The sequence below is a fragment of the Calonectris borealis genome, chromosome 1, assembly GCF_964195595.1.
Source record: "Calonectris borealis chromosome 1, bCalBor7.hap1.2, whole genome shotgun sequence".
In the NCBI taxonomy this organism is placed as follows: domain Eukaryota; kingdom Metazoa; phylum Chordata; class Aves; order Procellariiformes; family Procellariidae; genus Calonectris; species Calonectris borealis.
The window spans coordinates 160,764,388-160,788,563 of NC_134312.1; the positions used below are offsets into that span (position 1 = coordinate 160,764,388).

At 49.1% G+C, this 24,176-nt stretch overlaps 2 protein-coding genes across 3 annotated transcripts in view; one reads left to right on the forward strand and one right to left on the reverse strand.

Moving 5' to 3' along the window:
• Window positions 1-8,959: 8,959 nt before the first annotated feature.
• On the forward strand, window positions 8,960-11,445 carry LOC142077663 (G-protein coupled receptor 183-like). The gene is made up of 2 exons (XM_075139591.1): window positions 8,960-9,068; window positions 9,843-11,445. Exon 2 carries the CDS (start codon window positions 9,876-9,878, stop codon window positions 10,932-10,934), a length of 1,059 nt encoding a protein of 352 aa, XP_074995692.1. The 5' UTR covers window positions 8,960-9,068; window positions 9,843-9,875; the 3' UTR covers window positions 10,935-11,445.
• An 8,187-nt stretch (window positions 11,446-19,632) lies between these two features.
• The window catches only part of UBAC2 (UBA domain containing 2), a 103,144-nt gene continuing 98,600 nt past the window's right edge, over window positions 19,633-24,176 (reverse strand). For both annotated transcript variants that reach the window (XM_075138029.1, XM_075138039.1), the window contains 2 exons: window positions 23,944-24,066; window positions 19,633-20,519 (listed from right to left, as the gene is read on the reverse strand). In XM_075138029.1, coding sequence (XP_074994130.1) covers window positions 20,412-20,519; window positions 23,944-24,066 — 231 coding nt within the window. In that variant the 3' untranslated portion in view covers window positions 19,633-20,411. The remainder of the gene's footprint in view (window positions 20,520-23,943; window positions 24,067-24,176) is intronic.

Consider the following 24,176-nt stretch of genomic DNA (forward strand, 5'->3'; position numbering starts at 1 on the left):
AAATAATTTGGTAACTCAATTCCCGGGCATGTAAGGGAGGAGACCAACCGCAACTTGGACTCAGGAGACAAGAGTGGAGAAGCAAAGGCATGTAATAAACAGATTAGAACAAGATTTAGCCAACAAACACTGAAAACTATGGACATTTAAGGTGGTAAGGTTTGAGATGTATCTGTCTGGTCTTACAAGTAAGCCCTAAAAGGTAAAATTTGCTGACTGCAAAATAAATCCTTCAATATAATCCAGACTTTCAAAGCATCAGCAAAATTCAGTATGATTAAACGTTTGGGGTTTAAGTCAATCTGGTTCAAGCAGCACATTTTTTTATGTAGACACACAGAGCCGCAACACAGCCCTTACTGAGGGAAGGGGCAGAAGTCACGGAGGGGGTTTGGTGAAGCAGTCATCGCCTGCTGCAAGTGGACTTCAGGGGGAAAACTCCACCAGGGAAGGGAGCTGCAGAGAAATGCAGGGCCGGGCCCTACGCGGGACCTGCACGGGGGGTTGGTACCATTTTGCTGGGGGAGGACACTGAGAACCTCACCAGGACCTCACCATGTGACTGAACGATGCAAGATGGTGGACTTGGCAGTGTTAGGTTTACGGTTGGACTCGATCATCTTAAAGGTCTTTTCCAACCTAAGTGATTCTGTGATTCTAAGAATGTCTCTCTTCCCTGTCCCCACCGACTTCCAACCTTTTCGAGGGTATTATCTAAAAGTCAATTTTTCTTGCAGCCTTGAACAAAATCTTACTAGCATGAACATGGTCCTTCATGAGGAAACTGCAAAGCAAAATGGAGGAGTCACCCTGAGATGTTGCTCTCTACTTATCGTTTGGCCCCAGGAGTGCCTGGTCTCTATTCCCAGCTTCGCAGCTCCTCGTGAAATCCCCTGCTACGTGGAGATACGTGTAGATGCACGTACACGTACACTCGCATTTGTGTCCTGGGCTCTCAATTCTGTTTTTAAATAGCAAAGTCATTTTCATTTGCAACACGCACAGATGTCCTACGTCCATCCCGTGGGATGCCCCACTGCATCGCCGGGAGAGCCCCCCGGTTGCCGCGAGCAGGGGCTGAGCCTGGGCTGGCTGCGGGGTGGGAGCAGCCACTGCCTGGGAGCCGTGCGGGAGGCAGGGCTGGCAGCGCTCGCTGCGGTTACCCGTCCCCAACGCTTTCTATTGTGTGACGTCTTTCAGGTCTGTACGGCTTTGGCCAGACAGGTATGGTTTGGGTTTGGGTTTGTTTTTGCGGAAAGACTGCCTTGGGGTGAGCGCTGCCAGAAAATTCCACCTAAAAATGGTTTAATGATTTCTGAAAGTAAAATTAAAGAGAAACATTCCCTTTCATACGTGAAAAAATAATGCTGTGGTTTTGCAGAGCCGTGCTAGCCTCCCAAGGGAGCCAACCGTTACAGAGGGATGTGGCCATTGGCATTTTGCTTGCTGCATGGAATTCCCGCATCCTCTCACCAAGCTGCAGGTCCCCCCAAAATATCAGCTCAGTAGAAATGTTAGCGTTTGCCCCCAATTCCCCGAGGTTCTCATCCATATGCTGCGGCACAACACTTGCAAGCGGGACTGGTGGGGTCCCCAGCAGGACCTGGCACTGGCAGGACCCAAGGAGGGAGCGAGATGCTGGCAGCTCCAGAAGGGCAGCCTGCGGTCAGTCGACCACATATCCCAGCAGGACCTGATGTGCATCCACACCTCTGCTTTCCCTTGCTGTCTAGGGAGGATTTGTGAAGCAACCAGCCCATGGTGCTCCTCATCTCCTCAGAGAGATGGCCAGTGCCACGGCCTGGCACAGAGCTCTGCACTGTGGCCGTGCCAGTGGCTGGCACCAGCAAGCATCACGTCTTCCTTCTCCTGCCTGCTCTCCTAAGCAGCATAAAAAGAAGAGGGGAGTACCAAAAGCAACACCAAAAAGCCACATTAGAGTTGCATTCCTAGTCTTATAAATTAGGAGATGCCAACATTAAAACTGTACGAAGTCAGCCCAGGTCCCGTGCACACACGTGCCACGCACAGGGGTGTGAGACAGCCTTTCGCTGGGAGATTGCCGACTGCTTTCTACCGGAGACCGTGCCATGCTCAGCGTCGCGTGGGCAACGCTCTGTGGGTGAATCACTGTTGCGGTGCGAACGGATTGCTCTCTTTGCTCTGCCCACACCAAGTCTAGGAGGTGATAGCCACAGAAGCTAGAGCTTGCTCTGACCATCGCTGGTAAGGGAGGCTTTTATTACGGAAGGTTTTCATTAAGGAAAGTTTTTATTCCACAACAAGCCGGACCCACCTTCTCCTAAAAGCCACAGGACTCCGCAGGATCTAGGGCTGGGGAGGTGGAAATGTGAAGTGCTGAGTGCTTGGGGCTGGCGCTACAGGCTGTTACGGCCACGCTTTGGGCAAGCAACAACGAAGTGCTCTGAAAAAAATCAGGTGCCGAGGTCTCCAGCTATTCACTGTTCACCGAGACTTCTCTGAGGTTTCCTTTCCCACAATAAAGCAGAGAGCACCCCATTTACTTGCACGTGATAAATCAGCAGAAGATGCTGAGGTGTTGAGGTGGGTTGAAAACTGGATGAATGGCCAGGCCCAGAGGGTGGTGATCAACAGCTCAAAGCCTAGCAAGAGACCAGTAACCAGCGGTGTACCCCAGGGATCAATACCGGGTCCAATTCTGTTCAACATCTTCATTAATGATCTGGATGATGGGGCAGAATGCACCCTCAGCAAGTGTGCTGAGCACACCAAACTGGGAGGAGTGGCTGATACAGCAGAGGATGATGCTGCCATCCAGAGGGACCTCAAAAGGCTGGAGAAATGGCATGACAGGAACCTCATGCGGTTTAACAAGGGGAAGTGCAAAGCCCTGCACCTGGGGAGGAACAACCCCAGGCACCAGTACATGCTGGGGACTGACCGGCTGGAAAGCAGCTTGGCAGGAAAGGACCTGAGGGTCCTGGTGGACACCAAGTTGAACATGAGCCAGCAACGTGCCCTTGCCGCAAAGAGGGCTAACAGTGTCTTGGGCTGCATTAGACAAAGTATTGCCAGCAGGCCAAGGGAGAGTATCCTTCCCTTCTACTCAGCACTGGTGAAGCCACACCTGGAGTAGTGTGTCCAGTTCTGGGCTCCCCAAGTACGAGAGACATGGACATACGGGAGAAAGTCCAGTGAAAGGCTGCAAAGATGATGAAGGGACTGGAGCACATCTCCTATGAGGAAAGGCCAAGAGAGCTGGGACTGTTCAGCCTGGAGAAGAGAAGGTTCAGGGGGATCTCACCAATGTATCTAAATACCTGAAGGGATGCTGCAAAGAGGAGGGAGCCAGGCTCTGCTCAGTGGTGCCCAGTGACAGGACCAGAGGCAATGGGCACGACCTGAAACACTGGAGGTTCCCTCAGAGCTCCAGGAAACACTTTGTCACTGTGAGGGTGACCAAGCGCAGGTTGCCCAGAGAGGTTGTGGAGTCTTCTTCCTTGGAGATACTCAAAAGCCGTGTGGACATGGTCCTGGGCAACCAGCTCTAGGTGGCCCTGCTTGAGCAGGGAGGTTGGATCCGCTGACCTCCAGAGGTCCCTTCCAACCTCAACCATTCTGTGTATCTGTGAGGCATTGGTGCACTGTGCTGAGCGCCCCACGGAAATGCTCATGAGGATGCTAATTTTTCCACTTGTCATAGGATTTACCTGGAATGCGTTAAACATGGCCCAAACCTGGTCATAACATGGCCTAAACACTGAATGCAAAGAATAAATGGCAATTTAAAAAAACCCCAAAGACTAAAGAGTCACAAGATAAGAAGGTGACCTGTCAAAAAAATTTGTTTTATAGGATCATGGAGATCCAGACTGAGTTAAGATACATTTTTGGCACTTTGTCTATCACGAACTCTCATTTCTGCACCCCGAGCACACTCTTCTACACCAATTGCTTTTGTTCATGTCGTAGCTGCACGTTATAAATGTGTGTGCGCATATAGCATATCTGGCGCTGGCATAAGAAAAAACAGATAAAAATAGGACCTCAGTTCTCCAAACTTGCCTTATGATTGCTTTTTTTTTAACAAGCGTTTAAACATTGTTTTTAACCACAGAAATCAGATACCAAGAAAACTTTCATCTTATTCCTGCAAAATCAAAATGGAGCTTCTAAGTCACAGCGCAGCGTGGGAACAAGTGCCTTTCATGCTCGCTGGAGGAAGTTATTTCATAATGTGAATTTCGTCGGTATTTCTCCTGCCAAGATGCCCAGACCTACATGACTAAGAGTTGCCCCTGTTTGCGTAGCTACCCCCTCCCTGCAGCCAGGCTCAGTGAAACCATAGGCACATGGAAACCGTGACAGTTACGGGGCCCGCACGCGAGGCTTTGTGCCCGCATTTTGGGACCGAAGGCGAGGGGACATGGAAGGAAGCAGCTCCCAGAGCGGCTTCCACCCCGGTTGTGTCCCACCGCTCGGGATGTTGGAGCGAGCTGTGCCGCTCCTCTGACTGTGTCGTGACTTGGTGCTGCAACACCAGTTCCAGAGCTGGTGCTGCACATGCAGAATAAATCAGGTCATGTCATGCAGAAGCAGATTTCAACTGCTTCGTTATTCAGTGTTTCCCACTTAGATTTAGGGACAGATTAGGTTTCAAGCGTACCAAAACCCCAGTAATTATTTTCTTGAGATTTTTGTCACAAATTGGTAGGAATCTCAGTACAGATTTTGCTTTCTCTACGATTCCCATCATCTTGAGTTAAAGCTTCTCAAATGTTGTCCTCCCCACATAGCTGCTGTTACTGAATGGACAGGTGGATGTTAAAATCAGATTTCTCCTAATTTCTGGTCTACCACCAGGTGACTAGTGGTGGCCTGAGATCCAGGGGCTGAGCTGTGGAAAACCCCTGCCTCTTGCATCGAAATGAAAAGCACCTGGATTTGAGATTTTTGTGTTTAAACCCAAAGCTTCCTGAAAATGTTTTGCACTTAGAAGAGAGAAAAGGTAACCGAAGTCGATGGGGAAAGGAAAGAGGGAGAGGTGATGATACAATGGAAAGAGGAGGCGCAAACTTCCTGCCATCTCTCCGTGAAGGGGCTGTTACCTCATTTGTTATGCTGCTCTGCCTTCAGAAAGTCCAGCTCCAAATCATCTCTCAACTCTGGGAAACCCCACCAAGTGTAAACAACAGCCTCAGCACCCCCGAGTGTGGCTTTGCACCCGAAGACAAAGCTCTGGAGCAAGCCCGGTGCCCAGCTCTCCCAGCACGTGTGAGGGCGAACGCCTGCCTAGCACGGCTCTGAGGGCTCTTTGCAAGCTTTCCTCACCGGTCACCCCCACCACCGTGGCCGGGCTCATGGCTGATGGCCTGAAGGACCTGACCCCGGAGGAGCTGCGGGCTGGGTCTTCTGCTGGGCTGGGATGAGACGTCCATGCAAAGGTCTCCAGGAGGGAGAGGGAGCTGCAGGGAGCCTACATGGGATGGCAGAGAGCCATGTCCTCTGTGAGGATGATGTGAGAGAGAGCTGCAGTGACTCGGAGGCACACGTCTACCCCGAAATAGCCAACAGCTGGCTCTGGGAAGGGTGGCACAGACCCCCAGGCAGGCAGCGTGGGCTGGCCGGGGACCCGGCTGGCGTTAACGGCCATGATGCACGTGTCAGGAAAGAGACCCTCCACACTGAGTGTTTGCACAGGACCCCCCACAAGGTGTCCCCCGCACCCTGGCCGGGTCCCTGGCAGCAGGGACACCCCAGGACAGCAGCTCCCACTTGCCCTGGGACAGGTACCTGGGCTGAGGGACCCTTTGCTTGCTCCCTGCTGGGTCCAAGGAAAAGCGGCTTTGTGCAAATACGGACGCAGCAGAAGAAAACCTGGACCCAGCTTTGAAGTTGAACATCACACCCCAAATCCCACATCACGTTTCATCCAACCGCTGGGTTCAGTAAAGGGCAGTATCTCTTAAATGAGATGGCTGCAGACTGGGGTGGACAGTGCTTCTCTACGCTGCCTGGGGGAAGGGGGGTTCCTTTTCAGCTAACCCAGTGTTGCAGAGGCAGGGAGTGGGGTCCCACCAGCTGGGAAGGGGGTCCCCCCAGCCCTGTGCCCCCATCCGAAAGGGGCCGTTGCCTGCAGTGCGGTGCGGTGCAGCACCACTGGGCTTGGTGGGGCCGCCGGGGCCATGCAAACGGGTGGAGCTGGGTTGCACTCCTGTAGCACAGCACCTGCTGCACACAGGGCAGGAGCATGTTTTGCACAAAAGAAGAACCCACTTCCTTTGTTCTGCATTGCAAAAAGAAAAATAAAATCAGGCAGAGAGCATTGTTTTCCCTCCTCCTTATTCCCAAGTCCCTGGATGCATTTGTCACCTGGACCTTTGGGCTCCTCCGCCTGTTTTTGAGGCTGGGGCATTCCCTCCTCCGGCTCCCCAGGACCTGCTCTGCGCCTGCCCCCCGGGAAGGACCTCACCCTCCACTCGGGGGCTGAGCCCCCCCAGACTCCCCTTTATCCAAGCCCCGCTTTGGCACAGCGATGCCTTCCCACTCTCATGGGCTCCCAAGAGAAGCCCCTCATCCCCAGGGTCCATGTGAGCATCAGGACCGGTGCTGCTGGGTTATCCGCACGTAATTCCCCACCTGGGATCTGCAGCTCTGTTGTTAGCGCCTGTGTGAGCGCAGAGCCCGAGGGACGGGAGGGATTGTACGCAGGGCATTTGATTGCACGGAGAAAGTCCCGGGCATGAATTTGCATCGCAAAATGCCCCGTCCGTCATCGCCGAGCGCTGGTGATGGTGACCGGCCCGAGGCATTGCGGGCACCAGGCTGGAAGGCGATGGCATTTTGCCCGGCTTCATCTCAGATTTATTTCCTTGACAGTGTTAATCTGTGGAGAGAAAACTCTCACGTGAGAGAGCGTAACAAGGGCGGACAGGAGCCTTTCGTGGGCAAAGTGTCAGCTCCTCCACAGTCAGTGCCACAGTGACCCCTGACTTCAGGGTTGACCAGTATTTATTTCAGCCACAGCTGTATTTCCAGCAGTGCTTTAGGTAGGCGAAAGCATAGTCCTGGATCCGCTCACCGGTGTGGGCTCAGGATTTCGGTAGGGATAGCACTTCTGTGATGTTAGATCCATGGGGTGTTTTCATGGTCATGATGAAACAGCTCAAGAATATTTGAGCCCCACGCAAGTTCAATTAGTTTAACTCTTGACAGATGTGCACACAGAAAATCCCCATCTTACTAAGGAATATTTTTTATAATTTACTCAGCAGTTATTCTCTCATTAGCAGACCTTTCCCTTCATGCGATATAAACCCCCGAGCGACAAAAGTATCTCTATTAAGAGATGGTTGTGTTAGCAAATTTTCACTATTACTCTTGCTAGGTACCTTACCTTGTAGTAATTCATGGCAATATCATTCGCTGTGTAATTTCTATACAAATGACTCACTGTACATGAGTACACAGATTAGTACAGACGAGTTTAATGCCACTATGTTGAAAACATTATAAATATTATGCAATTAAAGAATTGGTTGAGCTTTACTGGCTCGGAGAGAAACTTAAGTTTAACTTAACTGTAATCTTAACCTTGACATTTCTTGGCCTCAGTATTTTTCAGTAGCACCCTGAATGTCCCGTGATGGGAATTTCCTAGTTTATTAGGAGTTTTTGGGAGGGGAAAAAAAAGAAAACAAGCAAGATCATCACCACCACCACCAAAAAAAAACCCCAAAACCACTAAAGAGATCATAAAATCCTCTTGGGATTTGAAAGCCCCAGTGGTCTCCAGGAAATAGCCGCTGTGGGGAAGGCCATCCTGCCAGCCACAGGGCAGGCTGCGCTTCTGCAAACATTTTGGGAAGTGCTGGGGAGGAAAGTACTCGCTCCCCGCTGCAAGACGTGTAGGTTGCCCACACCCCTCACCCCGTCGCCAGCAGCACCGTGCCATGGGCAGGGCTGCGGTGCTCGTGGTGGCTCCCCGGCCATGCCACGGCCCTGCCAGCCACCCGCACACGGGGCCGTGGGGTAAATCGGAGCCCTCCACTGCCTGGCACCCTACAGGGACAGAGCCTGCCCTGAGAGCTCCAGCTGAGACAAGGGGCTTTGTCGTACATTCACCACACAGTATATCATCCTAATAATGAAAATGTTTTTCCACTAAGGGCAAATTGTCTCATTCCACTCAGATTAGCCTCTGCCTCAAGGAGCCGTGCCCGATGGTTTCTCCATGTGTGTACGAAAGGCAAATCTGGGTTTCATCTCAGCCCGGGAGGCCGTGCGCAGCGTGGTTTGTGCTGGCCATAGGCACAATAAGCTCCATGGGAGATTCATCCCAACTCTATCGGAAAAGGTGCCATGGTCCGATGGCGCTGCTGTGGCTGTACGTACGTGCCCAGGAGTGAACCCTCTGGGGCACATGTGAACCAGAGCTGAAGCTGTTTTCATTGTTCGGTTGCATTTTGCATCCTTGTAGAAATTTTCAGAGTAAAACCCAAAGTCAGCTCAGATGTCAGGAGCGATTGCTGCGCAGGTACAGTCATTTATCTTCTCCAGTGCAGCCACTACTGAGAATAACCCCGCTGCAGCAAAATGCCTCTCACACACCGAAAAAAAAAAACCACCCAGAAAGAACACAGTTTTACTAACCCTAAGAGAAAAAAAGGAAAAAAAAAAAAAAAACACAACCCAAAAACCCCAGACCTCACGGTGCTTTTATAATGTGAGCGAATCCCGAGAGGCGCTCACACGGCCGGGGAGCCCGAGAGCCGGGCGCGGGCAGGGAGGTTCCGCGCCCGCCGCCCCCCCAGCATCGGGCGGGAGGAGGAGGAGGAGGAGGAGGAGGAAGAGTAGGAGGAGGAGGAGGCGGCGGCGGCACCGCCAGGTTAGAGCCCCTGATTTCTCCTTCGTGTCTGTGCGTGTTGGTGTGCCTGTGAGCATCTCAGCCCCTCGGGGGTCCCCGCCGTGGGGAGGCAGCGCGGTGCCCGGGACGTCCCGTCCCGTCCCGCCCCGTCCGGCGGCTGCAGCGCGCCCGCGGAGCGGAGCCCGGCAGCGAGAGGCGCCCCGGAGGGCGGCAGCGTGCGGTGAGCGGCGGGGCTGGGGGCGAGGCGGCCGCCCCGGCTGGACCCGCGGCCGGGCCGGGGCGGGCGGGCCAGGACGCGCAGCCCGGGGGCTGCCGCAGCCCCGGGGGCGGAGGGGGCCCCGCTGTCCCCGGCTCGGCGCGGGGCGCGGACCCCTGGCCCAAAGCAGGCGAGCGGCGGGAGGGCGTGCGGGGCGCGGGGGTTTGGTGCCAGGGTGTTCCCTGCTCCCCGCTTCGGATGGGCACGGGATTTTGGGGGAAGGCTGGGATTTTTCCTCTCTTTGGATTTCTTCAGTTTTGTTTCCCCTCTGGTCCCAGCCGGAGGGTTGCAAGGTGCACCTCGTCACCTCTGCCCGTCGGCCCCCCCAGCCTCACCAGCCCCCAGCCCCACCACTTTCTGGGCATTTTCTCAATGAAGCTCCCCGTTCCCCCTGCGGTGATGAATAAATGACATCGCTGCCACCCGATGAGTTTGGGACCTTGTTTGTGTGACAGGCGATTCCCTCTCCCAGCCCCCTGTCCTTTCTGGTATTGATTGGACTTGCAAAAAACAAAAATAAGAGGAGCTGGTGACAAGAAGACAATGAGTCACAGCCTTTGTTGAGGCTTGCACCGAAATCACCAGAGATGCGTTTTTCCAAATGACTCGAGCTGTGTGCTGCCAGGGGGGTGGCAGGGAGCAGGGGACAGGCCTTTTGCTTCGTGACGAGGGCTGGCCCTACAGGTGCCCCTCCCGTTGTCGATAAGCTGCAAGTTTCATATCTGTTCTTATTCCAAGGGAGAGGGCAAGAGCTTACGAGGCACCACGGAAATGGCTGTTGCGGAGGCCGTGTTCCTGCCCGCCAACCTCACCTCCAGCAACCAGAGCAGCTGCAACGTGCACAACCACCACTTCTCCGCCAAAGTCACCTTCTCCCTCTTCTACACTGCCCTGCTGGTGTTCGGCGCCTGCGGGAACATCCTGGCCCTCTGCATCACCTTCCAGCGCAGGAAGAAGAAACTCAACTCCACTGACCTCTACCTGGTGAACCTGGCCCTCTCCGATGCCCTCTTCACCCTGGCACTGCCGGGCAGGATCGCCTACTACATCCTGGAGTTTGACTGGCCTTTCGGGGACTGGTTCTGCCGGGCCACAGCCTTCATTTTCTACATGAACACCTACGTGGGCATCTACTTCATGACCTGCGTAAGCGTGGACCGCTACATCGCCGTGGTGCGCACCAGGCACCCTGGCAGGATCCGGAAGATGAGCCGTGCCAGGGGCGTCTGCATCCTCATCTGGTCCTTGGTGTTCCTGCAGACGGCGCCGCTGCTTCTGCGGCCCATGACGCGGAGGATGGGGGACAAGCTGACGTGCATGGAGTACTTCAACTTCGAGGAGATTCCCAAGCTGCCCTACCTGCTCCTGGGGGCCTGCGTGCTTGGCTTCTTCCTGCCTGTTGGCATCATCTTGGTGTGTTATGTGAGGATCAACCTCAAGCTCTGCCAGACGGCCAAGGAGAACCCGTTGACGGTGAAGAACGGGCACCACCGCCGGGCCTTCACCGTTATCCTGGTGGTGCTGCTGGCCGTCCTGGTCTGCTTCAGCCCCTACCACCTCAACATTGTCCAGTTTATGGTCAGGAAGATCCTCTACCAGCCGTCCTGCCGCGAGCAGCAAGCCTTCAAGATGTCCCTGCAAGTCACCGTGGCATTCATGAACCTCAACTGCTGCATTGATCCCATCATCTACTTCTTCGCCTTCCGGGGCTACAAGCGGAGGCTGCTCCGCATCTTCAGGAGCAGCGGCTCGATGGCCACCTCCTCCACTGCCAAGACCCCCTCCGAGAGCAACAGCAACAGCCAGCCGCCTGGCTCTGTCTCTGTCTAGCAGCACAACCCCCTCCCTTTCACGCTGGCCTGCAGCTTATGGACCATCCCTGATGGCAGGAGCCGGAGCCGGGCTGCAGAGCAGGACCAGCACCTCCAACAGGCTTCATCGCTCCCCAGCCTGGAGCCGGGGGCTCTCGCAAAGCCAACCCGGCCAGGACACAGCCCTGCCTGGCTCCACACGCCTGGCTCTGTGCTCAGCACTGCTGGACCCACTGTCCTGGAGCAAGGAGAGGCCCGTTTTCATCCCAACCCCAGAGGAGGCAGCTGGCAAACACAGCTGGGGGTTTCCCAGCACTGCATCACGCCGCCATCCCACGCCTGTCCCGCATCTCTTGCGGGACCAGCGGCTGCCGGTAACCACCATGGCTGTCCCTGCTTCTCTGTTCCCGTCCCCTGCACTGCCCCCGGAGTGCTGGGGCAGCATCCCTGGGGGGCTCGGGGCAGCCAGCATGGAGCGTATAGACTCAGGGTATTTCAGGAACAGGCTGGGATATTACTTAGAATCATAGAATCATTAAGGTTGGAAAAGATCTGTAAGATCATCGAGTCCAACCATCAACCCAACACCACCATGCCCACTAAACCATGTCCCTAAGCGCCTCATCTACACATCTTTTAAATACTTCCAGGGATGGTGACTCAACCACTTCCCTGGGCAGCCTGTTCCAAGGCCTGACCACTCTTTCAGTAAAGAAATTTTTCCTCATGTCCAATCTAAACCTCCCCTGGCACAACTTCAGGCCATTCCCTCTCGTCCTATCGCTAGTTCCTTGGGAGAAGAGACCAACCCCCACCTCTCTACAACCTCCTTTCAAGTAGTTGTAGAGCGCGATGAGGTCTCCCCTCAGCCTTCTCTTCTCCAGGCTAAACAGTCCCAGTTCCCTCAGCCACTCCTCATAGGACTTGTTTCTGTGCAGAAAGTTGCCTACAGCTCCTTCCCCGCACTGACATAGAGCAGCTCTGCTCTCCCCTGCCCAGCGTCCCGCTCTTGCACCCGAGCACCGCATGGGCTGAGCAGTAAGCGCAGGGCGCGTGAGAGCTGCCAGCAAAGCCCTTTTTCAAGTGAGAGGGGCGAGGATGTGAATTTGCAGAGTTCCTGGGAGTGCCGCTGCCCGTGTCCGCTGCTTGGGCGGCTGCTCCTTCCCCAGGGTGCCCTTCCTCGCAGCTGGCGGCGCTGCGGTCGCCCCGGGACCCGCCGCCAGGAAGGGGAAGCCGGGGCTGGCCTGGCTCGCAGCTCTGCCTTAAGGCTGCAAACCCACCCTGAGGAAGCGTGGCAGGGAAACCTGCCCACCCCTCCTTAACCTGAAGGGAGTGGAGGAAAGGGGACACGGGGACGAGGACTGAGGGTGGCCTCACGTGACCTTGACTGACCTTTGCTTGAACCCAGCGAGTCCGAGAGCCTTGCTAAGGGCAGGTTATGCATGACGATTGCCAGAGCAAGAGGAGGAGCCCCGAGACGTCGGGTTCCAATCGACGTTTGAGCCCCTGTGACGATGAGAAAGTCGGAGAAAGGACCTCCTCATCTCTTTTCTGAAATCGCTGGACTACGATAAAACAACACACGTGGGATTTAACAGTTCCTGGGACGGCTGGTCTTATGTTTGAGGTTGGGAGGGACAGAGACATGCACAGAGACACGAAGAGTAGAAAAAAGCAGCTTTATTTTGCTGAAAAGTAAAACTGAAGAAGTTTCATGATTGATTATTACAAATAATTCTTTAAGGTAGTAACCTTTCTTTATGGCTAGAAAGTTAATAATAGTGTCACATGCAGCCTTTATTGTTTAAATGCGCCTGAATGAGCTTTTGGATGATGATGGTTTTACTTATGGTACGGATAACTGTAGCATCCTGAAGGCTGACTAAGAGGGATGCCTAAAATAATTCAGGTGGGAAAGGGACTCCAGTAGGTCCTTCCAGGAGGTTATCTGAGCCCTCCTCAAAGCAGGTCTAACCTCAGTGCTGGCCTGAAGAGAGCCTGTGTCCTAAGAAGCATGTTACAATGGACAAGGAAGAGCTGGTATGCAATAATATACGGATATCAACGGTCTGAACACCCTAAAAGATCCTGGCTAGGCTGGTAGTTGCTGTACAGTTCTGGAGCACTGTTAATTTACCAAAGAAGTGTTGGCTGGAAGGGACCTCTCTGCACCACCTCGTCCAACAGCCTACTCAAAGCAGGACCATGGCTGGCATGATGTCAGGCTGGCCATGGCGTCATCTAGCCGAGGCTTGGAAACTCTAGGCAAGGAGGCTCCTACCACCGAGGTGACGGTTCCCGTGCTGCTGCAGCACCCTCCAGATGAAAACGTTTTCCCCGCCGTCCAGTCTGAACCTCCCCATCCACAGCTGGTGGCTGTCGTCCCTAACATCACCTACTCGTGCTAAGAAGAGTTTGGCGCTTTCATCTTTGTAACTCGAATTCCCGCATGACTGTGGCGGGGGCTGCCAGGAGAACAGTGGTACGTAGCTATCGATCTCAGCGAGCCTCCACACGAACGCCGGAGCAGAGGTCTGCAGTGGCGGCCAACCCTCCTTCCCAAGACCAAGGCATAGAGGTGGTTTGCCAGGCTGGAGCCTGTGGCAAAGGCAAACCTGTGATGAAGCCTTTTCAGGAAAAGGAGTACAAAGACAGCCATGTTTGTTCTGTATTGGGCTCTATTTTTCTCCAAAGTATTTTACTAATAAAGGTATTCCCACCTTTCATCCTCTTGCCACCAGTAAGAGCCTTTGGAGAGGGAAATAGGTGAATAGTTGTGCGTGATGCTGCAAAATGGCAGCGCGCAGGAGGGATCCAGCCTCCCTCCTCCGCAGGACGCCAGCCTGAGGCCCTTTGCCTTTGAAAATACCCGCCTGGGGACGGCAGGCAATTAGGTGGAGCCGACACCCAAGGGGACACATGGAGAGGGAAGGGACTTGGGCAGAAGGAGCCTGGGCAAAAGAGAACTGCCTAAGGAATCCCGCATCGCCCGAACCGCCGCCCACCTGGGGGAGTTCCCTGGCTGCTTGGAAATGGAGCATTTCACCAAAACTGAAGCGAAACCCTACGGAGCATTTGGCCTAGAGGCACCGCAAGGCTTTTGCATTCACCCGCCTGACCCGAGCTGCTGGCACGGCGCTTCCCGTGGCCAGCCGGCACGCCAGCCCGGCACCGCACGCCAAGCCCGGCACCGCACGCCAGCCCGGCACCGCACGCCAAGCCCGGCACCGCACGCCCAGCCCGGCACCGCACGCCAGGCAGGCACCGCACGCCAAGCCCGGCACCGCACGCCAGGCAGGCAGGCAGGCACCTGACGCCCGCCGCCGCGCCTGCCTCCCGCTCCTCGCCTCGCCCCACGGGCCAACCCCCCCGAACCGCCCCTACCCCTTTCGCCTACCGCCGCCGCTCCTGCTCCGCCTCCGCAGCTCCCCCCGGTTGCTGCCGTGGGCGGCGGGGGGGGGGGAGGCCGCCTGCGGGGCCCAGCGCCGGCCCGGGCCGCTACCGCCGCCCCGCGGCCGCGGCCCCGCAGGGCGGGCGGCTCCAGGCAGGCTCCGCAGCGCGGCTGTGCGGCGAGGAGAGGGGCAACGCCGGTTTCCGCCGAAAGAGGGAGTTGAAAGCTTTACCCGTGGTTCAAAGGACGCCCACGAAGCTAAAACAAAGTAACAGGTGCAGCTGGTGCTCCCCCCCCACGCGTCTACTGCCACGCAGGAACGCGGTGCATGTGATCAGGAGGATGGTTGTGAAGCGTACGGCAAGGACACGCCAGCACGCTGGGATCCCCGATGGTTTTCCATGCAGAGTGTTACTACTGCACCGTGTGCAGGTATTTTCTTGCTTCACCCGAGGCTGCAGCCTATTGCCATACTGTCTTCTAAGAAGGGAAAATTGCATTTTTATCTAAGGGCAGTGAGTACACTTTTTGCGGTCACACACTACTACCATGCCTGTGTATACTCGTACAGACTATACACGTATGTGGTGCAAACTGAGATTTCCTCAGCAAATTCCTGCTGTGACCCTTGTAGCTCAAAACCCCTCGTGAGCCTAACCCCTCTAACACAGTGTATTTCAGGTTTCTCCCAAACTTCTGCAAAAGGGTGATTAGCTCATGCAATCGAATGGAGTGCAGAAGGTAGGTAGGATCTCTGCAGATGACCTGCCTGACAAGCCATATCTTAACGGCGAATAAGCACACGGAGCTCGAACAGCACTGCTTTTTTCCCTTAACAGCGGTTCCAAACCTAACGCTTTCAGCTAAAAGCATAAATTTCCAGGAGAGTGCCGGGGGACAAGGGGATGCATTACCTGTTAGTAAACTACTTGGGCCGTACAACACACCTCTTCAGTCTGTGCTTTGAATTGTCCTGAATTGAAGCAATTGCACATCGCGACATCCATCTTTGTAAGCCAGTAAAATATTGTCATGTAAAAATGCACATACCTACTTAAAATAAAAGCTTCTCACCGCCAAGTAACGAGCCCCAGTGTGATTGTTTGGGCCAGGTGATGTGGGCAACTGTTGGCTTCTCAGAGGTGCACACATGCCTCTCCCCCCGCAAGCAAAGCAAATGCTCAGAAGCGGCGAGAGACAAGCACAAGCTCTCGATCCGCCTCCTTTACGCAGGGCGCTTGTTTCCCCAGGAAGGTCGTGTGCTCTCGTGGCACGGGGGTTTATAAATAACCTTGTGTGGGAAGAGCGGTGGGACCTGCGGGGAGCTGCGTCCTTTCTGGAGCAGGTCTCTCCGCAGTCGCGGTGGGGTGCCAGGAGAAGAGTCAGGCTGGCAGGACTAACTGTGCTGTGAAACCCAGAAACATCTGCTTTCTCACATGCTGCGGCGACTCCAGGGTTTGCTTCATGGCCGAGTTGCTGGGGTTACACTATTTTCTCTCTTGCTTACGTGTACCATCTCGTGCGAAACCAACCAAATAAAATGGATTTCCCTGAAAGAAGAGTGGATTTTCAGGACAAGATTAGCCACAATATTGCGTATTTGCATTTTCCACACAGAATCTCTGTGAATTCTTTCAAAACTGAAGTAAGCACAATGCGACATCCCCCCTACCTACTCTCAGCAGGTCTTTTCTTTCTGTCCTCGCCAGTCTTTTACTTTGCTCCTTTTCTCTAAACTCTCTCTTTTTGCTCAGTTCCACCTCCCTCATCTCCCTCAAGTCCTCTCCTTTACTCATCTTAAATGACATTTGTGGTCCCTACTTATTTACGGTCAAAAGGCCAAATTCTGCTTTCTGTTCAGCCTTGATGCCGGTATTTTTCACCCACTTTTAAAGTACGTATATTCCTGTTTTCTTCAATGCTACTGTTCAGGTTTGGAAACAGTCCCCTACAAACATGTGTGAACCCAGCTAACTTCTCGTTTCCTCTTAAAACTCTCCTTTGGAAAAAATCAAATGACAACAGTCGCACTACCAATTTGTTGAGATTCTCACCAGTCGCACCCATTCATCAGGTCGTACCGTTCCTCTGCTCCCATCATCCGTTTCTTGTCTCATATTTGGACTGAAAACTATTGGTAGCACGTACCCTCTTTGATTTTCAATTAAGAGTGGACTTTCTGTAGTCAAAGCATCCCTTTATATATAGAAACAGGAGGAATATAATCTACTATAAAAATTAAACCAAACCCAGCATGTTTTAAGTAAGCACATATATATATATAAAATATACATATATGTATGCATACATATAAACACATATAGCGTTTGTGTGTTCATGTGACTCTCCTAATAAAATAATATTTATACTCATTTATATAAAATACTTATTACTATGGCTACCCAGTTAAAGCTAATCTCATGTAGGTTTTTCTTGTGGAAGAACACACACAAGAAATTAATTGCACTTATGTATCAAAAAACTCTATTAGTTCAAATGAATACTGTGCATTTATTTATCCTCAACCAGATGCAGTTCCCCTACAACATGGGAGTTGTAGTTCTGAGTGTTTTCAAATTCGTGTGCCTTTACAACTGCATAGATACTCCAAAGACACGTGTGTTTGAGAGATGGGAGTCTTTGAATACAGACTTTTAATTTTCTTCAACAAACTCTTAGCTCCAGTTAAATTCATCAAACCAACACATAAATATTCTCACTCTCTGTGTATATACGTATGTATACACACATATATATGCACATACACATATATGTGTGTGTATATATACACACACACATACACAAACAGGAGAGCCAAAAATGTTGCCATTTGCCCAGTACCTTGCAGTATGTTTTGCTTGCTTGTTCTTCTGTTTCAGACATAAATAATGAGACCTTTTCTCCATCCCATGGTCACAAAGGCACCGACAAGCTCTAGACAGCACAGGTCGGTACAGGAACCAGCTGCGACAGTCCATGTGCTCACATAAGTAGCAGGCAACCTTTAACGCTTGTTTTGGGAGAGGAAAATGGTTTTCGTAGATACGAAGCCCAGTCATTCTGCATCTTAGCAAAAAGTTACGGCTTGAGAACCTGGCGGCTTATCAGGCGGATTTTGACAAATACAAACCTCGCAGTGGGTGTATTTCAAAGTATCACATAAACGTCTAGGAAAGTCCCCAGTAAATTACTCCGACGTTGTCTCAAAAGACAGCATTCCTAGTTTAGTAGAGAAATTTTAACAGCAGCAACCACTTTTATTTCAAAATACCAAATCTTGGCTTTACTAAAACAAGCTTGAATTTCCTAGGGACTTAAAATCTGCTCCGTAGAAAAGTATTCTGCATTCTCTCGCTGCCTAAAAAATATCATTGGGTCACACACAAAATAGAAACTGTGCAATGAGATATTCAAAACTGCATTGGACAAACACTGCGTAAGCTGTGAAGAACATGCTCCTCGCATTCCCAGAAATGGTCCATGAAAGTTTCACCATCAAGTAGAAAGAGAGTTGTTTTCCAGCTCTAATGTGTGAATCTTTCCTCTATGGTTCTTGCACGAAACAGAAACTGTGTTCAACGGCACCCCAGACCCCTCCTTTTACCACTTCTTTTTTTTTTAAAATTGGAAATCACAACCCTGGAAGCATTTTGAGCACAAACTGTTCTCACAGATGTCAAGGGGAGTTTTCCACTGACATCACCGAGACCTGAATTTTACCCTTTATGTTTGACCATGTTTTGCGAAATGCCCAGTAAAATGGGGTTTTCCGAACAACTGTGACATTTGGATACCCCTTGTATAAATAACAGTAAGAAAGGGTTTAGACTTGGAGAATATGTGCTCACATGTCCCGGATGCCACTGGACCTGTTTTAAAATTCCAAGGAATAAATGCCCTTTGTGCTTGTCTCCAGATCAGGGCAATGTCTGAAAGGGCACAGGTCATATTTAATTTATTCTGGGCTAGGTGGACCTTTATTTCCTACAGACAAAATTTGACTTCTAAAGTAATTCACTAGTCTTTATTGCTACTTTTGATAAAATATTTGTGAAGGAAGAATCTGCAGGTTTCAAAATTAAAACCTGTACTTGTTTCAAAACATTTAACTAGTTTACATGCACAAATTATTGTAGGGCTTTTTTTCTTACGTTTGCCCTTTCCTTTGTAAGGCAGCAGGTTTCCAGAGTTCTCTAGGTACAGAAAAGTCCCTAGCCTACACACACAGAGAGCCACTCAGCTTCACACAAACAAAACCTTTCAATTAAAAAGCAGACCCTGCCTAAATAATGTGATCACAGCAGCAAGCCGAACCCTGGAGGAGGTTGATCAAAGCCCAGGAAAATACATGTTCAAAAAACTCCTTATTTCACCCACTGGAAAATACTAAAAAATATATAGAGGACATTGACTTTATTAAAAACTATGTCATGCGCCGAAAGCTGCACAAATTTGATGTCATTTCTGGATACAGATCTGTATGCCTGAAGGACTTTTTTCAATTCTGTCAGTCAATTAAAAAAAAAAAAAAAAAAAAAAGGTACCTCCCTCTCCCTAAATCTTGTCCTGTAATTTCCCAGTATATTTTCCAGGCCAAGTGAGACTGCGCAGGTCTGTACTTTGGTACACACATGTTCATTTGGATGTTCAAAACATCCTTCTCTCTCCTGTATTCTTTCACCTCCTCCCCTTTGCACCTGCTATGGCCTTTGTTATGCTTCTGATGACCTCTATGTTATTCTTAACGTATGTATGTATTAAATATGCCTGTGTGTATATAAATAGACACATACATATGTACAAACAAAAGTACATACAGAAACATACATTAAATGCTTGAGATACATGAGCAGATTGGTTTCACGGAGCCACAGTTTGGAACCTCGTATTACTTCAGCTTGGTTTTATAGAGATGTTCACCTCTCTCCACCCCACCTCCTGAAACTCCTAAGGTGCTAATACTGAGCAATTCTGAGTCAAGCCAAGTAAGTTTATTCACCAATCTAAAATTCAAAACCAATATTGTGCTACCTTGGCATTAGCGTCCTGTTACCTCCTGTGTTAGCCTGAATCACCCTTAAGGTTAATATTCCAGTCTATGATCAACGGTAAGTTGCTTCAGACGGTGAGGATTCAGCAAATACAGGGTCATCCACATCTTTTGACAGTAGAAAACTAGAACTATATATAGAAAAGTTAGCTTTTTATCATTTTCTTTTAAGACAGTATGTAGCCAGCTCAAAAAAATGAAACTAGCACACAGGACACTGAGCATACATCCGTCATTACAGAAGCCTGTCTGAATGAGACATGGAAGTCATTCAAATCATTTCAGTTTTGATCTTATTGTATCATTTGATTCACCTTTATTGCTTCCAGTGAGTATCTTCATGACCTGTATGTGAATAGCAATTTATTCAGTTTGTAAAATTCAAATTTACAGTGGTCACTTACCATAACTTGCAGTACGCACATGAATTTTCTCGCATCCTATCTGTGTATTATGTGCTGAATGACAACTTTTATTTAAAAAGGAATTCAAGAGAGAAAATATTACAGGCATTAATAAAACTTTCTGAAGAATGACATAGTAGTCCCATAACCCTTTACTGAGTTGAAAATGAAGTGATCTTCAAACCTCTTATTACTGTAATCAAAAATCAAGTACTGCAAAATAACATGTAAGCTAGAGAAATTAGACTGGTAAATGAAGAAAATACAATTTTTCTTGATAGGTAAACCTAGTTGCCGTGGTTGTTGGAGCTTCTTTTCCTAGGCATGATAACATGTCTAAACAAGGATTTACAAGAAAAAAACCACCTACTTTATTTTAAAAATAAATTTAGGTGATATCCAGTAATAAGTAGAAACTAAAGTTACTTTGAAAAGGATAACCAGACTAGAAACCACCAAGTGATCTGAAGGCTTGGGAACAGTTCACGTCATTCATTAACATCACTTCGAATCACCAGTCACGCGGAGCCAGTTTCTCCTTTCTGATGCTCTTGTGGGGACGACCTTCATGAGTCTGTCCAGCAGGTGGCTTTGATCCTCTTTCAGACGTGTACAAACCCATCAAGTGAAGTTCCTTCACACAGAAAACCATCAGTGCTGCAGTAGAAAATTAGTGGCTACATTTAAGTCATTATTTGAAGCCCTCAGAGCTTCTAGAGCATCTCCCCTGGAAAATCCCATTTCCATAAGTCGTGCAACCTGGAAGAGAAATAACATAACACCGCTTTAAAACCAGAGTTTTATTCACACTGTGTGCGCATTAGTCATGTTAACAGTGTCAGAGATCACTTTTCCACTGATCAGGCTGTTCAAAAGCTTACCTTTCCATAAAGTAAGCAAGCATGGCTATGCACCGCCAGAAAGATGTATCTGGGACAGCATGCTTGAAAACATTGCCACAGAGATGACTGCTTTCTGATACTTAATTCAAAACCAACCGTTTGTTGAAAATGCCACACCTGTATTTTCCTAGCCGGTCCAGTTTTGAAAAAAGAGTAAAATAGAAAGTATGGCATCACACATGATGATCACACAATCTGACCTTGGGGCTTGCTGCTCTCGACAAGAATAGGACCTCAAGAACCCAACACTGACGAAAATATGGAATTTTATAGCGGATGCGAAAACCTGTCCAGACATCCTTAGCTCTACTTTCCTTGAAAAGACTTACTTCTCCAGAGGGCATTAAAAAACCAAAACCATTCAGCAAAACTTGAAAGTTAGCCCTAAAACAGAGGCAGTACAATACTTAAACGGGTTCAGTAAAATTCTCGGAAGGATTCTACATATTCTCAAAACAGTGTAAGTCAATGACATTTGATGGAAGAATTACCTGGAAAAGGGCACATTAAGACAGTGATTTTTGGTAATCAATAACCACTTGACCATCCCTCTTTGTAATATCACGTACTCGACACCTAACCTTTATTGCTCTGTACTAACAGATATTCAAATTACCACATGTAAAAAGCAATGTATGTATAACCAAATTTAATTTATCGTTAAATTCCAATCTAAACTACATTTAAAATCTACAATTCTCAGTTAGATATGTCTGAAAGTCACAATATAAACTCATTCACTTTTATAGTTAATCTTCCAGAGAGGGGAAAAACAAGGGGGGGGGGAGGGCAGGGAGCGGCATATAAAATTAACTGTGGCCACCGGCAGCATAAAGCATTCCCCATCCTGCTCCAAATGGCCTTGTGACCAGACACCACAGCTCCTGAACCTGGAAGTCCTGGGCTACAGGAGCTGTCTTGAGAACTACCGCTGCTCCTCCTCTGCTTGCAGGGAGCCTGCAGCAGCAGAATGAAGCTGAGCAGGAACGCAGCAGGGGTCGTTTACATCTCAGGAGGAATCTTCCCAGGGCGCAAGAGCAATATGCGCTAGTATTGAAAGTACTTTAAGCACCTTTTAAAAGAAAGGCGCCATTAAAAGCAACCTCCCCTTCCTCTAAGACACCTCCAGAACCTTCAGGATTTTTAATCTTCTCTGCTTTGGTGGCTTACCGATAAATACACTACTGCCAAGTATGCTTGGAGGTGGGGGTCCTCCTTTTCTTAATCTAAATACACCGTTACAAAATGTTTGAAAATGGCTACCTTGGTTGTCAGAATATCAAATATGGTACTGATCATTTTTGTGCCTTCCCCCCTTCCCCCCCCCTTACAACCCAATGTCGTTTTCTCACCTTCCTGTAGAGAGAGAAATGAATTGTTACTTTCGACACCTCTGCAACAATAGTGTAACTTCGAACTGGATTTCATAACCCGTAACTTTCTAAAGTTTCCTCTATCTGATTTTTCATCTAAGACTGTGTTTTTTTATGAGAAAAAGGGCAGGCAGTGGAATAAAAGCTAACCACAAAAATATGCTTCAGAAGAAAGGTTTTTACTGCAGTTGCCATGAATTCTAACCTTAAGAAGTGGTGGATGGAATTGCAATGTTCCCATTTACAGAAATATCCAGCGAACATCATGGGGAATAGATTGTAACAACAAAAAGCTCTTTTCATTTGAGTATATTTTAACCACAGGAACTGAATCCAGCTCCAGGAAACAGAGATGTATACTGGTAACAGTAATTTAAGGTGCTAAAAAGAAATGCAGAGATTTTTGTACCAAAGCATTGCAAATGCTTGCAAATTTTGATCTGAAGAACAGAAGAAAACCTTGCATTTCTGCCATTCTAAGACAACTTGTGCAGTTATCAGTACAGTCCTGAGAAATCAAGATTACTTTTTTCTTTGCAGGGTAACTAGACAGAATGGCAAATGACAGCAATCAGGTGAGCTCTACAACTTCAATGCATAAGAAAATATAAGCATATATTGCTTTCATAAATCTGGGCCTAAAGGCTTCAGGTAAGAATTCAGCATAAGTCAGACTAATAACTATTTTATTAGTTCCAGCCCAATAATAAAAGTTCCCATACACAGAATTTGTCAATAAAACAAATAAACAAACCAACCCAGCAGGGAAATCTTTTGGTCCACCCCATACCTGGCACTGGGTAGGCTTTCAGGCCGGTCAAAACTAAGTTTCTGGGTTTTGTCTCAGAAGGTGTTCTTTGGTGTGGAGTTTTTCTTTTTTTCTTTTTCTTTTTTTTTTTTTTTTTTGCCTTTTTGGATGTAGCCCAGCAGGTTTGCAGTCAAAACCACCAGTGCAGTTAAAATTTTGAACATTTTGAACATAGTCTAACATTGAATCAAAACTAGAAATCAGATCATAGCAAAGATTTCTGTTTGGGACAAGCTCATTTTAAACTAACTAAAAATGACAGCGTGGTGCTAGCAAATGTTGATTTATCCCCCACCAAAAAAAGGAAAAAGGGAAAGAAAAACTCACCCTTGAAACCTACTCTTGTTCAAGGGTAGCAGAGACCTTAGACTATAAAATGGCCAATCCAGCTAACTGCAGATAGGCTACAACCTGGAGAACTTGATTGCATGCAGTAAATCCTGAATACAGAAATAAGACTAATCTTAAATTCTTGAATTTCCTAGTAAATCATCGTCTCTTTTGAGAATAAAACTATCAACAAAAGTCTAAAAGTCTAAATGTATACAGTAAGTCTTAAATCTATACTTGATGGAAAAGACACAGACTTCTCTGTGGCATCGGTATGTGAAATCAGTCAACCACGTCATTGAGGGAAACATCCAAGTTTTAGCCCAAGTGTGTGTTGCAGTCCACAGCTGGCATAACATTCTTATTTCAAAAAACTACGTGACTGAATTGGAAACTTAAGGTGGAGACCTCGGTGAAGGAAAACTTGCATGTCAACTGGACAAATAATGAAATCCATTTGATTTCATTCAATCTTCTTTGAAACATGTATTTTATCAGATTTGAATAGCCCCCACTAGTGAAACTGTCTCATCTTTAAATACAAAGGAAAAGCAGTTACACATAAAAGCAGAAACTCCCTGGCTGATCTGGAACTCTGGTTTGGATTGTAATGACAGTTTGCTGTCTCTGTATTGTGACCGTTATCTGATACTCTGATTTGTGCTGCTATAGAGAACGTTTAAGAAACTGTGTCAACAGATGATAAAAAATTAGTAGAGGTAATTCCTAACCAGTTTTTTAATGCCATTTTAAAATAGAAAAATGTTTACCTGCTCTTCAGAAACTTCGGTAGGTGGAGGTGTGTCTTGTTCAGACGGGCGATGATCTTGATAATTCGCATTATGTCTATGACGTAAAGGAGGAAACAGTCTATTCCAGTTAATCATCCCACCCTGAAACCAAACACTGCTGTCAGTCTTTGCAAAAGGAACTACAGATATTTTTAAACAAAAAGATCATCCATCCTACATAATACAAAAGGCAAATGTTTGAGTAAAATACG